Genomic DNA, 15,930 nt, shown 5'->3' on the forward strand with positions numbered 1-15,930 from the left:
AAAGTGTTACCTAGCATTGCATGAGGCCCCATGTTCAACATCCAGTACTGCAAAACAAAACAAAACAAAAAACTCACCAGAAAAGCTACCAAACAAAGCAAAACCTAACTGTATAGTCATTGCTTTCATCTATATAATCCTGCTCCTTTCAACAGTTCAAAGATGAAACACTCTAGCCAGGCATGGTGGCTCATGCCTTTAATCCCAGCACTTGGGAGGCAGAGGTAGAAGAATAGTCATGAGTTTGAGGCCACCCTGAGACTACATACTGAATTCCAGATCAGCCTGGGATAGAGGGAGACTCTACCTCAGGAAAAAACAACAACAGGAAGAAGAAAAAAAGCATTCAAATTCTGTTGAAGCAAGCCAGAAGCTTTGAAGTAAACCCTTTACTCCCATACGATGCTGGTTAGCTGTTCCAGCAATGAGAACATAACTGTTATACTGAGCTTAACTATCTAACTCTGGCATGTCCCAGTGTCTCAGTATGAATGGCATTTAGTTACACTAATAAAGCTAAGTTCTTTTCATTCATGTATTGGCCACCTGAATTTCTTTTAAGTGTTCAGGTCTTCTTTTCTATTGGGTAGACAGACTGCTCTTTTTTCTTGATTTAACCTGATTTTGGCGTTCCTTTGAGTGATATTTAAGGAGCACTAGCACCTCTTTCCATGTGAGGGCTCCAGTAATGAACAAAGAGCTTCAGGAATCTCAAGGGCTTATGGTCTTACCACCCAGGCTGCTGGAAGCAAGCAACTAACAGGAGAATACTTAGGAAGGGTTAGAGCATGCTGCTGCAAGGGAAGGCAAAGAGAGTGCTGTGCTCACTTGTTATCCCCTCAGTCATGATGTCGGTCATCTTGCAGCAGGATGACAGCATCCTCATGCTTAACTGGTCTACCACCAGCACCTGGAAGGAAAAAACCAGCTCAGGGTGGCATGGCTCCTGCCCTGATTCTCTCATTGAAAATCTTTGAATAAAAGAGCCCCATTGCTATCTATCAGATCTTTAGGACTGCTTTACAACTAAGAGACTTTTTTTTTTTTTTTGAGGTAGGGTCTTGCTCTAGCTCAGGCTGACTTGAAATTCACTATGTTGTCTCAATGTAGCCTCGAACTCACGGCGATTATCCTCCCTCTGCCTCCCATGCTGGGATTAAAGGTGTGTGCTACCACACCTGGCATGACTAAGAGACTTTTGAACCAAGATCCTAGAAAATGAGAGACAGAGCAGATCTGTCTTTCTTCAGGAGCATTTTGTACCTGGTCACAGCAAAAGCCCTCAGTTTTGTCCAACTCCTTCCTTCCAATTCTACCCCTATTCTGCCCTCACCTCCCAAGGTAGGGCCTCACTCTAGCCTAGGCTGACCTGGCACTCACTCTGTAGTCCCAGGCTGGTCACAATCTTCCTAGCCCTGCCACCCAAGTGCTGGGATTATTAAAGGCATGCACCACCAAACCCAGCATCTACCCTCATTCTTTTATATTTATTATTATTTTTTTTTTTTGGTTTTTCAAGGCAGGGTCTCACTCTAGCTCAGGCTGTCCTGGAATTCACTATGTAGTCTCAGGGTGGCCTCAACTCACAGCGATCCTTCTACCTCTGCCTCCTGAGTGCTGGGATTAAAAGGCATGCACCACCATGCCTAACTTTCTTCCCTCATTCTTATTTTTTCCCCATGAATTCACCGTTAGGATCAGTAATTGTACTTTTATTTACCTTCCACTCTCCCTTCTTCTTGACCTTCTTGATCACATCATGCATGATCTCTAAAAAAGGAAGAGAGACTTGCTATAATTTCAAGCACTTTCACTCCTATTTACTATTAGACTAACATTTTCCTGCCGGCTTTGTTCTCCTGAGTCATGCAATTGGACCAACCAACCCAAATCAACCCATCACAAAGATAGTTCATTCCTATCTCTTTAATTCACTGCCAAACAAACATTTGGTCTCAAGCCTTCTTTATGCTCTTAAAACTTAATGATCCCAGAGAATGTCTATAATTCCAGCACTCAGGAGGGGGAGGTAGGAGGACTGCCGTGAGTTCAAGGCTACCCTGAGACTACATAGTGAATTCCAGGTCAGCCTGGACTAGAGCAAGACCCTACCTCAAAAAAAAATAATAATAATGGTAAGGGGCTGGAGATGGATCAGAGGTTAAAGACACTTGCTTGCAAGGCCTGCAAACCAGGGTTCAATTCTTCAGTACCCATGTAAAGCCAGATGCACAGAATGGTGCATGCACCTGGAGTCTGTCTGCAGTGGCAGGAGATCCTGGTGTGCCCATACTCTACCTTTCTCTCATTTTTTCTCTCCTTGCAAATAAATAATAAATGAAAATTATTTTTTTTTAATTTAAACTTGAGGGGACTGGAGAGATGGCTTAGAAGTTAAGGTGCAAAGCCAAAGGACCCAGGCTCAATTTCCCAGTACCCACGTAAAACCAGATGCACAAAGTAGCACGTGTCTGGAGTTCCTTTGCAGTGGCCAGAGGTCCTGGCTTGCCCATTCTCTCTCTATTTGCTTCTTTCTCTCTCTTGCAAATAAATAAAAAATTTAAACTGTGGGGCTGGGGAGATGGCTCAGTGACTAAAAGCAATTGCTCCATAAGCCTGCCAGCTAGAATTCAAATCCACAGCACCCAAATGCAAAATGGTACAAGTGTCTATAATTCCCATACACCTATGCCAATGAAAGGCAGAGTCAGGAGACTTCCAAAGCTTGAAAGGCTGCCAGTTTGGCTTTCCCAGAGGCAATACAAAAGTGATCCTGTCTCAAACAAGGTGCAAAGAGAGGACCAACATCCCAAGTTTGTTTGCAGTGACATCTGATATTACTACACACACATACCACACACCCACACACAAATGAATTAATGAATGAATTGGTAATATTAAAATTAAAATATTTACTGATTCATTTAAAATAACAAATCCAGGCTGGAGAGATGGCTCAGTGGCTATGGTGTTTGTCTTCAAAGCCTAGCAACCCAAATTTGATTCCCCTGTACCCATGTAAAGCCAGATACACAGTGGCTCATGCATCTGGAGTTTGTTTGCAGTGGCTAGAGGCCCTGGCATGCTCATTCTAGCTCTCCTCTCTCTCAGTATGCAAAAAAATTAAAATATTAAAATAAAATAACAAACCCATTATATGTTAACATAAATAGTATCTTCTTCTTCTTTTTTTAGTTTTGCAAGGTCGGGTCTCACTCTAGACCAGACTGACCTAGAATTCACTATGTAGTCTCAGGGTGGCCTCGAACTCATGGCAATCTTCCTTACCTCTGCCTCCCAAGTGCTGGGATTAAAGGTGTGTGCCACTGTTCCTGGCATAAGTAGTATCTTTTAAAAAAATATTTTATTCCCAGCACTCGGGAGGCAGAGATAGGAGGATTGCCATGAGTCCGAGGCCAACCTGAGAGTACATAGTGAATTCCAGGTCAGCCTGGGCTACAGTGAGACCTGACTTTGAAAAACAAAAACAAAATATTAAATTTATTTGTAAGCAAGCAGAGAGGGAGATAGCAAGAGGAGAGACATAGAGATAGAGAATAAGTATGTCAGAGTCTCTAGCCATTGTGGATAAACTCCAGATGCTTGCACCACTGTGCATCTGGCTTTATGTGGGTACTGAGGAATCAAACTCATGTTGTTTGTTAGGCTTTGCAGGCAAGTGCCTTAGCCATCAAACCATTTCTCCGGACCAATAGTATGTTTTTGAAATAAATAATATATTTTTATTTATTTGTGAATAGAGAGAAAAAGAGAGAGGTTATGAGTGCACTAAGGCCTCTGGCTGCTGCAAATGAACTCCAAATGCATGTGCCACTTTGTGCATGGCTTTATGTGGGTACTGAGGAATCAAACCTGGGCCATCAGGCTTTGCAATCAAGTACCTTAAATCACTGAACCATCTCCCCAGCCTCCATAGATAGGTAGGGTCTTGCACTAGCCCAGGATGACCTGGAATTCACTATGTAGTCTCATAGTGGCTTTGAACTCACAGAGATCCTTCTACCTCTGCCTCCCAAGTGCTGGGATTAAAAGTGTGTGCCACCACACCCAGCCATAAGTAGTTATCTTAATGAAAATAAAAAGCCTATATTTTCCATAACAAGAAATCTTAAGAAAGGAAACCAGCAGTGTTTTATATTATAGCCCTCCTTTATATCTGGCTTCACAGCAGACAGCTGTCTTCTCTGCTCTGCTTCTAAAGTCAATCTGTCAGGAATCATGTGGCTTCTGGAAACTGTACTCAGAGAAGTACCTAAAGAAGATATGACATGGAAGCCTTCCTGTGAAGATATTAGGATCTTGGGGGAATAGAAGGCTGTGATGTCTTAGGCCACAGTGAGTCCCCCTTAAACTCCAAAAACAGGAATTGTGAGGTTTTCTCAATTCTGAGCTCATCTATGGTATGCTCTCATTCCATCACCATTTTGGTAATCTAGTTCCTTCAATACCATAACCATATATGTGTCTAAAGATTCATGGAGGTTTCACAGAAAATGTGATTTTTGCCAGTCTGAAAGTCCAGGCCACACATAATCCTGGAATGACTCAAAGGCTAACAGCTGACATTTAGGTCCCTGTTTAGGGTGCAATGGTTCCTACTTCCATTTTACTATTTTCTTTTCTTTTTTTTAATTATTTTTTAAATGTTTATTTTTATTTTTAATTTTTTACTATTTTCAATAATACAATGTGGTATAAACATGAAGCTTTTGCCAGGCATTGTGGTACACACCTTTAATCCCAGCACTCAAGAGGATCATTGTGAGTTCAAGGCCAGCCTGAGACTACACAGTTAATTCCAGGTCAGCCTAGGCTATAGCAAGACCCTACCTTGAAAAACAAAAAATAAAAACAACAACAAAAAGAAAACCACATATACATGTGAAGGTTGGAAAGAGGGCTGGAGAGATGGCTTAGCGGTTAAGCGCTTGCCTGTGAAGCCTAAGGACCCTGGTTCGAGGCTCGATTCCCCAGGACCCATGTAAGCCATATGCAGAAGGGGGCGCAAGTGTCTGGAGTTCATTTGCAGTAGCTGGAGGCCCTGGCGCACCCAATCTCTGTCTGTCTCTCTCTCTCTGTGGCTCTCAAATAAGTAAATAAAAATAAACAAAAATAAAATTAAAAGAAATTTTAAAAAAGAAAAAGAAAGTTGAAAAGACACCAAATGTTGCTTTTTGAAATAAAATGATTACTCTTTGGTGCCTAGTGTGTGCCTTCCAATGCTGCTGCTCTAGAACAATATGTTGTTAAGTGCTATGCCCAGGGCATTTCTTTGTCCAGAAAGCTTTCAGATCTGGAACAGGTAGATGGGTCACATTGTATGTATTGTAAGTTATTTTTCCCCCAAGATAGAGCCTCACTCTAGCCTAGACTGGCCTTCAACTCACAGCGATCCTCCCTCCCAAGTGCTGAGATCAAAGGCGTGCACCACCATGTCTGGTAGGCTTCTGATAAAATCAGCTGAATTATTTTCCATAGGCATAATTCAATTCACATTCTCACCAGTGCTGTATGACTCTCCAAACTAGCATGTTAACTGATAAAATAATACCTGAGGTTTGTCTATTTTAATCTTTACTACTACAATAACAGAAACAAGCATATTTCTCTGTTGTTTTGTTGTGCAGTGTGCTGCTAGGAAAGAAACCCAGCAAGTTTTCTACCACTGAACTATACTATCTTCATTTGAACTTGCTCTCTGACTAAAGAAGACTGTTTTTTAAAAAATATTTTATTATTTATTTATTTGACAGAAAAAGAGAGAGAGAGAGAAAGAGAGAATGGGTGTACCAGGGCCTCCAGCCACTGCAAACGAACTCCAGATGCATGCATCCCCTTGTGCATCTGGCTAACATGGGTCCTGGGGAATTGAACCTGGGTCTTTCCACTAAGCCATCCCTCCAACCCAAGACTGTGTTTTTTTGGCTACCAAAAATTAATTTAGGGTCTAGGAAGATGGCTAAGTGGGCACGGTGCTTGCCACACAAGCATGAGGACCTACATTTGGATTACCAGCACCCACAGAACTGCTGCACATACTGGCAGGAACCTGAAATTCCAATGCTGGGGAAGCAAAGACAGGACGATCTCTAGTCCTTGCTGGCCAGCTTGCCTAGCTGAATCAGTGAGCTCCAGATTCAGTGAAAAACCGTGTCTCAAAAAATAAGGTGGGGGACTGGAGAGATGGCTTAGCAGTTAAGGCATTTGCTAGCAAAGTCAAGGGACCTAGGTTCACCCAGGCATGCCTTGAATCCCAGCACTCGAGAGGCAGAGGTAGGAGGATCTCCGTGAGTTTGAGGCCACTCTGAGACTACATAGTCAATTCCAGGTCAGCCTGGACCACAGTGAGACCCTACCTCCAGGAAAAAAAAAAAAAAGGACCCAGATTTGATGCCCCAATACCCACATAAAGCAGATGCATCTAGGGTTCATCTGCAGTGGCTAGAGGTCCTGGCGAGCCCATTCTCTGTCACTGTCTCTCTATCTGCCTATCTCTCAAATAAATAAAGTATTTTAAAAGGAAAATAGGGACAGGCATGGTGATACATGCCTTTAATCCCAGCACTTGAAAGGCTTAGGTAGGAGGATTGCTGTGAGTTCAAGGCTAGCCTGAGACTACATAGTGAATTTCAGGTCAGCCTGGACTAGAGCAACCTACCTCAAAAAACAAACAAAAAAATGTGTGTGTGTGTGTACATATAGTCTTTCTCTCTAACTCTCTCAAATAAATAAATAATGGGCTGGAGAGAGAGTTTAGTGGTTAAGGTACTTTCCTACAAAGCCTAAAGAGCCTGGTTCAACTCCCCAGTATACATGTAAGCCAGATGCACAAGAGGGGCGCATGTGTTTGGAGTTCATTTGCAGTGGCTAGAGGCCCTGGTGCTCCCATTCTTTCCATTTGCCTCTACTTTTCTCTTTCTCTCTCTCTCTCAAATAAATAAATAAAAATAAATATTTTTAAAATGAATTGAAATGCACTGAAAAATATTTCTCAAGGTACCTTTTGATTGGGGAAAGTAGAGTTATAACCAGAAAAACAAAGTATCACATGTGTTAAAAAAAACATAAATAACGGCAATCTTCCTCTAAAGTTATTTCCTGTCCAAAATTCTCAGCACATATATTTGCCTTAGGTATTATTAACAGCCAATCCCAGCCTTGCCCTACATTTTTTAATCCAGTACTAAAAAGGAAACAAGGATTAGAGCCCATTTTAGCATTAAGAATCAAGTAGCTTGAGCTACTTTTGTGAATATAATCCCTGCCATCACACGCCCTCTCCTTTGCAGGTTCTCTGTACGAAGAGACACAGACTTCTGGGGCTGGTCCAGCCAGGAGGCCTAATTTCCCTGTACTAAGCCACATGTATCTACAGCCAAATTGTCTTATCCGCAATCCTCCTGGTTGATGAAGATGTGTTCAAATGAGCGGGGACAGCTTTCATCTCTTTTGTTTGTTTGTTTACTATTTTTTCAAGATAGGTTCTTACTGTAGCCCAGGCTGACCTGGAATTCACTATGTAGTCTCAGGGTGGCCTTGAACTCACAAGGATCCTCCTATCTCTGCCACCCCAGTGCTGGGATTAAAGGCATGCATCACCACACCCAGGCACAGCTCTCATCTCTCTATAATCTGGACAGTCAAGTCCCTGAAGGGCCCTGCTTCTGTCCTGGTCAACTGAATAGGAAAGGAGATCTTCTCTCTCACGTCCTCTAGGTCCTGTGTGAATCATGAACTCAGTACACCTCTCCTCAGTCTGGAGAAAAGCTGCAGGTGGTCTAAGATTATCTGGAACAAGTTCATATGCACTCAGTATTACAGCTGGAATCTCTGGACACAGTCTCTAGGATGGTTTGCAGGGAACACTGAGGGCCTGCAGCTCCTTGAAGTCCCACCCTTATATTCCACGGATAAATAACTGACCCAGTCGGTGACATGTGTCAAATATCCTGAGCCCACAGAACACCAAATAGTGTGATTAATGTTACATGAGCTTGGGAAGTACCCAAATCCCAAATACCAGGGGCAAGGGGGCTGGGAAGATGGCTCAGTGGGTAAAGGCACTTGCTTGCAAAGCCTACCAGTCTGCGTTCAATTCCCAAGCTGCTACATAAGCCAGATGCAAAAAGTAGTGCATCTGGCACTTGTTTGCAGTGGCAAAAGGGCCTGGTGTACACACACACACACACACACACACACACACACACACACTCACAAATCAATTTTTTACAAATTAAAAAACAAGCCAGGCATGGTGGCACAGCATTTAATCCCAGCACTTGGGAGGCAGAGGTAGGAAGATTACCATGAGTTCAGACCACAGAGACCACATAGTGAATTCCAGGTCAGCCTGAGCTAGAGTGAGACCCTACCTCGAAAAACCCAAAATAAATAAATAAAAAGCAACATGGACGTATCAAATATTCAATGCTCTTATAATCCCAGAGCACATCAAGTCTATAAAAGATTCCTCAGGATATGATGGAGAGTGGAGTTTCAAAGGGGAAAGTGGGGAGAGGGAAGGCATTACCATGTGATATTGTCTACAATCATGGAAGTTGTTGAGAAAAAAAAATTAAAAAAAAGAAAATGTACCTGTGATGAGGGTTATTAATTCAAATATATACATGGATTCTAGGCAGGCTGATTCAAGCACAGCCAAATCTTTTAAAATATAACTATGGAAAAATAAAGGTGGGGCTGGGTGTGGTGGTACACACCCTTAATCCCAGCACTCAGGAGGCAGAGATAGGAGGATTGCCATGAGTTTAAGGCCAGCCTAAGACTAAAGTGAATTCCAGGTTAGCCTGAGCTATAGTGAAACCCTACCTCAAAAAAAAACAAGACCTGTAAAGGTGGGGCCCTGAAAAACTAATCATATTTTAAAAAGTGCTCAGTGCTTATTTATTTATTTGTTTGGGTTTTTTTTCCGAGGTAGAGTCTTACTCTAGCCCAGGCTGATCTGAAATTCACTATGTAGTCTCAGACTGGCCTCGAACTTGGTGATCCTCCTAACTCTGCCTCCTGAGTGCTGGGATTAAAGGCGTGCACTGCCACGCCCAGCTTCTTTATCTTTTTTTTTCTATCCTCTTTTTAAAATTTTTTTTGATTTTTAAATTTTTTCTTTTTTTTTTTTTTAAATTTTATTTATTTATTTATTTGAGAGCAACAGACACAGAGAGAAAGACAGATAGAGGGAGAGAGAGAATGGGCGCGCCAGGGCTTCCAGCCTCTGCAAACGAACTCCAGATGCGTGCGCCCCCTTGTGCATCTGGCTAACGTGGGACCTGGGGAACCGAGCCTCAAACCGGGGTCCTTAGGCTTCACAGGCAAGCGCTTAACCGCTAAGCCATCTCTCCAGCCCAATTTTTAATTTTTTTTATTAACAACTTCCATGATTATAAAAAATACCCCATGGTGATACCCTCCCTCCCCCCACTTACCCCTTTGAAACTCCACTCTCCATCATACCCCCTCCCCATCTCAATCAGTCTCTTTTATTTATTTATATATTTTTTAATTTTTATTTATTTATTTATTTGAGAGCGACAGACACAGAGAGAAAGACAGATAGAGGGAGAGAGAGAGAAGGGGCGCGCCAGGGCTTCCAGCCTCTGCAAACGAACTCCAGACGCGTGCGCCCCCTTGTGCATCTGGCTAATGTGGGACCTGGGGAACCGTGCCTCGAACCGGGGTCCTTAGGCTTCACAGGCAAGCGCTTAACCGCTAAGCCATCTCTCCAGCCCCAGTCTCTTTTATTTTGATGTCATCATCTTTTCCTCCTATTTTGATGGTCTGTGTAGGTAGTGTCAGACACTGTGAGGTCATGGATATCCAGGCCATTTTGTGTCTGGAGGAGCACATTGTACAGGTACATTTTCAAAGTAAGTTTTTACTCCATTATGCACAGTTTGAAATAAATACATTCTTGAAATATGGGGGGAAAAAAGATTCCTCAGGAAAGCCTGGTTTCCCCTGGTTGGAGGAGGAAAGTCTTGGTTTTGCTAAGGGAATTAAGGCAGTCTAACCTCAGGCCAAAATTTCTTCCCCCTTTCACTAACCCTAGGGCATTCCAGAGTTAGTGTGTGCAAAAGTTCTAGTTCTGCTAAATACCACCCTCCTGAAGGAATCCTCTTGGGGTTAGGGCATAGTGTTGGCTTCCTCTGGCAAAGTTACCCTAGCTCTTAGGGTTAATTTAAAAATGTCCTGAAACAGACTAAGGGTAAAAATTTACCTTCAGGCTGTGCTTTTCTCTCATGAGACAGCCTGACAGCTCTGTCTTTCCTGAATAAAACTTTTACTTTGCTTCAAAAACAAAACAAAGAAAAAATTGTCAGGCATGGTGGCGCACATCTTTAAGTCCAGCACTTGGGAAGCAGAGTAGGGGGATCACTGTGAGTTGCAGGCCTGAGACTACATAGTGAATTCTAGATCAGCCTGGGCTAGAGTGAGATCCTCCCTCGAAAAACCAGAAAAATAAATAAATAAATAAAACCAAAAAAAGCCTTACTTTCAGATATTTACTGGCTGTGTAAGCTTTACAAGTTTTGCTGTATTTTAGTTTAGTTCTATATTGTGTTGTTGGGGATTAAACCCAGGGCCTCACACATGCTAGGCAAATAGTCTACCACTGAGCTATATTCCCAGAATAAGAATCTCCTTGCCAAGCAACCACATCTTACAGATGAAATAAGTTCACATAGGAGATAGTAAGAAGCAGTTCTGAAACTTTAGGACAAGTTTTTCAAGTGCTCTCAAGATCTGTTCCTTAGAAATACCCATGCAGGGCTGGAGAGATGGTTCAGTGGTTAAGACACCTGCCTGCAAAGCCTAAGGACCAGGGTTCGATTCCCCAGCACCCATGCAAGCCATATGCACAAGGTGAACATGCATCTGGAGTTCATTTGCAGTAGCTAGAAGCTCTGGTGTGCCCATTCTCTCTCTCTCTCTCTCTCCAGCTGCCTCTTTCTCTCTCCCAAATAAATAAGCAAAATATTTTTTTAAGGAAATATTAGCTGGGGGCAGGCGAGACAGCTTAACGGTTAAGGCACTTGTCTGAAAAGCCTAAGGACCTACATTCAAATCTCTGGGTCCCACGTAAGCCAGACACACAGTAATGCAAGCACACAAGGTAGCACATGTGCACAAGGGGTCGCATACGTCTGCAGTTTGATTACAGTGGCTTGAGGCCCTGGCATGCCAATTCTCTTTCTCTCTCTCTCACCCTCCCATTTAAAAAAAGGCAGCATGTTGGGCTTGCTTAAAAAAATATAATTATATATAATAAATTATTATTATATACAATAAATATATAAAATATAAAATTTAATATTATACCCATATCCATATATATATATTTTTTACCTGGGTATAGTGGCACACACCTTTAATCCCAGCACTTAGGAGGCAGAGGTAAAAGGATAGCCATGAGTTTGAGGCCACCCTAACACTATATAGTATATTCCAACTAAGCCTGGGCTAGAGTGAGGCTCTACCTTGAAAATACAAACAAACAAAATATTTTTAAAAGGGGGGGCTTAGGTGTGGTGATGCATGCCTTTAATCCCAGCGCTGGGAGGCAGAGGAAGGAGGGTCACTGTGAGTTTCAGGCCACCCTGAGACTCCATAGTGAATTCCAGGTCAGCCTGGGTAGAGTGAGACCCTACCTTGAAAAAAAAAAAGAAAAAGAAAAAAGGGGGGGGGCTGGAGATATGGCTCAGCAGTTAAGGCACTTGCCTGCAAAGCCTAAGAACTTGGTTTGATTGCCCAATACCTATGTAACAGATACACAAAGTGGTGCATGCTTCTGGAGGCCCTGGTATGCCAATCTCCTCTTTATCTCTCTCTGCTTGCAAATAAATATTTTAAAAAAAGAACCTTAACAAACTAGAGTGTGATAAGGATTTGGGAGGTCCTGAGAAGGCAAAAGGATGACTCAACTTTTAAGAATATAAGGGAGGGCTGGAGAGATGGCTAAACAGTTAAGTGCTTTCCTGTGAAGCCCAAGGACCCCAGTTCGAGGCTTGATTGCCCAGGACCTATGTTAGCCAGATGCACAAGGGGGCGCACGCATCTGGAGTTTGTCTGCAGTCACTGGAGGCCCTAGTGCGCCCATTCTCTCTGTCGCTATCTGCCTCTTTCTCTGTCTGTCACTCTCAAATAAACAAAACAAACAAACAAACAAAAGAATATGAAGGAAGCGAGCCAAGCATAGTGGCACACACCTTTAGTCCCAGCAGAAGTAGGCAGAGGTAGGAGGATCACTAGGAGTTCAAGGCCACCTTGAGACCACATAGTGAATTCCAGGTCAGCCTGGACTAGAGCAAAACCCTACCTCCAAAAACAAACAAACAAACAAACAAAAAGAATATGAGGGAAGTGTTTTTCATGTATGGGAAAGAACAAATGCCAAGTCTCCAAGTCAGGGTCCAGGATAAGAGTCAAGGTACAGAGAGAAGACATTGTGGGGAGAGCCAGGGAGGAAAAGAATGGCTTGGATAGCCCCAGAGTCTTTCTTGGTCTTTAAAAATCAGGACTCAGCCAAGTATGGTGGTACATGCCTTTAATCCCAGCACTCGGGAGGCAGAGGCAGGAGGATCGCTATGAATTAGAGGCCATCCCAGAATACAGAGTGAATTCCAGGTCAGCCTACCAAAAAAAATAAATAAATAAAATAAATAAAATAAAAATAAAGATCAGGTCTTAGGGCTGGAGATATGGCTCCATGGTTATAAATGCTTGGTGTTCAGGTCTGATGACCAGAGTTCAGGTCCCCAGCATCCACACAAAACTGGACACAGTAGTGAATGCACCTGTAATCCCAATGCCCCCTATGGGGAAGGCAGTAATATTAAGTTCAAGGTCATCTTTGGCTACCTAGTGAGTTTAAACCTACCAGGGTTAAATAAGACCCTGTCAGAGGGGAAAACATCTAAATAAATGCATTTTTGCTTTACATAGAGCTGAGTTTTCACCTGAATATAGGTTTCCTGACTTACCCCTATAAAATATTAGTTACTCCCAGCACTTGGGAGGCAGAGGTAGGAGGATGGCTGTGAGTTCAAGGCCAGCCTGAGACTACATAGTGAATTCCAGGTTAGCCTGGGCTAGAGTGAGTCCCTACCTTGAAAAAAAATCAGTTACCTAAAATTGTAATTTACGATCTATATCTGGCTTTATATGAATGTTGAGGTTCTGAACCTGGGCAGGCAGATTTTGTCATCATGCACCTTTAACCACTGAGCCATCTCCCAGCCCTACTACTTGTATCTAAATTGTACTTTGCAAATACTAGAGAGACCAAAATAGCGGCCCTAAATTGTCAGCTTCAAGAAAGAAGTGTTGACTGTAACTGCTGGGTGGCCATTGCCTAGCTCAGTTATAATCTGAGAATGCTCCTATTTGGGTTTGACCTTTGGTGATAAGGAATGAAAGAAAAGAATGGGGCCAATGGTTTGGAGCTTTAAAATGTATTGAAATGGGTTAACAGCAGTTTTGTTACACTGCCCTAGCAAGCACACCCAGAGGTTGCATAAGTCTCACATACAAGGTTATGACATCCAAACCTTGGGCTGCTGCCAAAAACTGAGAAGAGTGCATAATGGTGAATACCTGATCTCTAAGAACAAAATCCTGATCTCAGACCATAGGATGCTAGACAGTTACAAAAATAACTTCACTTTCTCTTAACGTACTTATCTTATTTTCCTGTTTCATAAGGTTTAGAGCCAAAAGGTTACGAAGCTATGTTCATGGACCTTGGAACTTTAATAAAAGGAACTCTTGGAGCTGTGGTAGGGTGAACGCCTAGCATATGTAAGGCGGGTTCCATCACTGCATGAACCAGGTGTGGTGGTGTACACCTGGAATCCCAGCACTTGGGAGGTTGAGACAGGAAAATCAGAAGTTTGTCATTCTCAGTTACACAGCAACTTTGAGGCCAGCCTGGAGATAAGCAACAGGAGTTTCCTAGGTGTCCTTTAGAGGTAACTGTCCCCTTGCTTCAGTTCTAAAGGAGAGTTGTTTGTGGGGCTGGAGGTACAGCCCAGTACAAAGTGTGTGCTCAGCATGCGTGATGTTCTAGCTTCAGTCTCCAGCATCAAAATAATAAAATAAAGGAAAGGTATTTTCTTTTTCTGAAGGTTGCCTAAAACAAGGTTCTTTGAAAAAAAAACTGTGAAATTACAAAAATACATAAAAATGGAAAGATAAGAACCCAAACAATTTATAACTTCTTTTTAAAAATATTTATCTATTTACAAGCAGAGAGAGAGAGAGAGAGATGGAAGGAGAAAGAGGGAGAAATGTGTATGGTGCACCAGAGCCTCTTGCAAACCACTCCAGACAAATGGGCCACTGTGCATATAGCATTACATGGGTACTGGGGAACTGAACCCAGACTAGCAGGTTTTACAAGCAAATATCTTTAACCACTGAGCCACCTCCCCAGCCCCAATTTATATCTTCTAAAGATCAATAAAGTGATAGCATTCAATGTAATTTACTTATGCTGACACTTTGAATCAAAAGACCAATGAGATACCGGCCTTATGAGACACACCAGCAATCCCAGCTACTCAAGAGGCTCAGATAGGAGGAATGCAATTCCAAGGCCTACAAGCAACTTACCCTAACTCTCAAAATAAAAAGATACGGAAGCTGGAGAGATGGCTTAGTGGTTAAGGCACTTGCTTGAAAAGCCTAACGACCAGGGTTCAGTTTCCCAGTACCCTCATAAAACCAGATGCACAAAGTAGCACATGCATTTAGAGTTCATCTGCAGTGGCTAGAGGTCCTAATATGCCTAGTCTTTCTTTCACTGTCTCCCTTTCTCTGCTTGCAAATAAAAAAAAATAAAAACAATTTTTTACAATAAAATAAAAAGAGGTAGGTCTAGAAAGATGGCTTAGTGGTTAAGGTGCTTGCTTGCAAGCCAAAGGACCCATGTTCAGTTCCCCAGGACCCACATAAACCAGATGCACAAGGTAGCACATGTGTCTAGAGTTCATTTGCAGTGCCTGGAGGCCCTGGTGCACCTTTCCTTCCTCCCTTCCTTCTTTCTTCCCTCCCCCCCTCATTCTCCCTCTCTCTCTATATATATGTTTTAAAAAAGATGTAGGGGGGTGCTGGAGAAATGGCTTAGCGGTTAAGTGCTTGCCTGTGAAGCCTAAGGACCCCAGTTCGAGGCTCGATTCCCCAGGACCTACGTTAGCCAGATGCACAAGGAAGTGCTTGCTTCTGGAGTTCATCTGCAGTGGCTGGAGGCCCTGGTATGCCCATTCTCTCTCTCTCTCTAGTTCCCTTTCTCTCTCTCTCTGCCACTCTCAAATAAATAAGTAAAAATAAAAACAAAAAAAGATGCAGGGGGCTGGAGGAATGGCTTAGTGGTTAAGGCGTTTGCCTATAAAGCCAAAGGACCCAGGTTCAATTCCCCAGGACCCACGTTAGCCAGATGCACAAGGGGGCATTCGTGTCTGGAGGCCCTGGCACGCTCGTTCTTTCGCTCTCTCTTCCCCCCTTCCATCTTTCTCTGTCAAATAAATAAATTAATTTAATTAAATATTAAAAAAGATGTAGAGCTGGAAAGATGGCTGGGCAGTTAAGGCTCTTGTATGCAAAGCCTAAGGACCTAGGTTTAATTCTCCAGTTCCCACCTAAGTCAGATGCACATAGTGGTACATACATCTGGAGTTCGTTTGCAGTGGCAGGAGGCCATGGAGCACTCATTCTCTCTCTCTCTCTCTCTCTCTCTGTCTCTAATGAATGAATGAATGAATGAATGAATGAATAAATAAATCTTAAAAATATTTTTTTAAAAAGATGTAAAGGCCTGGTATATAGCTCAGTGGCAGAGTGCTTGCCTAGCATGCACAAGGTCTAGGGTTCAAGCCCCAGCATCACAAAAAAGAA

General features: G+C 42.7%; 1 protein-coding gene across 2 annotated transcripts in view; it reads right to left on the reverse strand.

Annotated features, from left to right (window-relative positions):
- The window catches only part of Stxbp1 (syntaxin binding protein 1), an 83,593-nt gene that overhangs the window by 36,925 nt on the left and 30,738 nt on the right, over nucleotides 1-15,930 (reverse strand). For both annotated transcript variants that reach the window (XM_012951986.2, XM_012951987.2), the window contains exons 2-3: nucleotides 1,721-1,770; nucleotides 829-910 (exon numbers count right to left, since the gene is read on the reverse strand). In XM_012951986.2, coding sequence (XP_012807440.2) covers nucleotides 829-910; nucleotides 1,721-1,770 — 132 coding nt within the window. The remainder of the gene's footprint in view (nucleotides 1-828; nucleotides 911-1,720; nucleotides 1,771-15,930) is intronic.

The sequence above is a fragment of the Jaculus jaculus genome, chromosome 1 (assembly GCF_020740685.1).
Source record: "Jaculus jaculus isolate mJacJac1 chromosome 1, mJacJac1.mat.Y.cur, whole genome shotgun sequence".
Lineage (NCBI taxonomy): Eukaryota > Metazoa > Chordata > Mammalia > Rodentia > Dipodidae > Jaculus > Jaculus jaculus.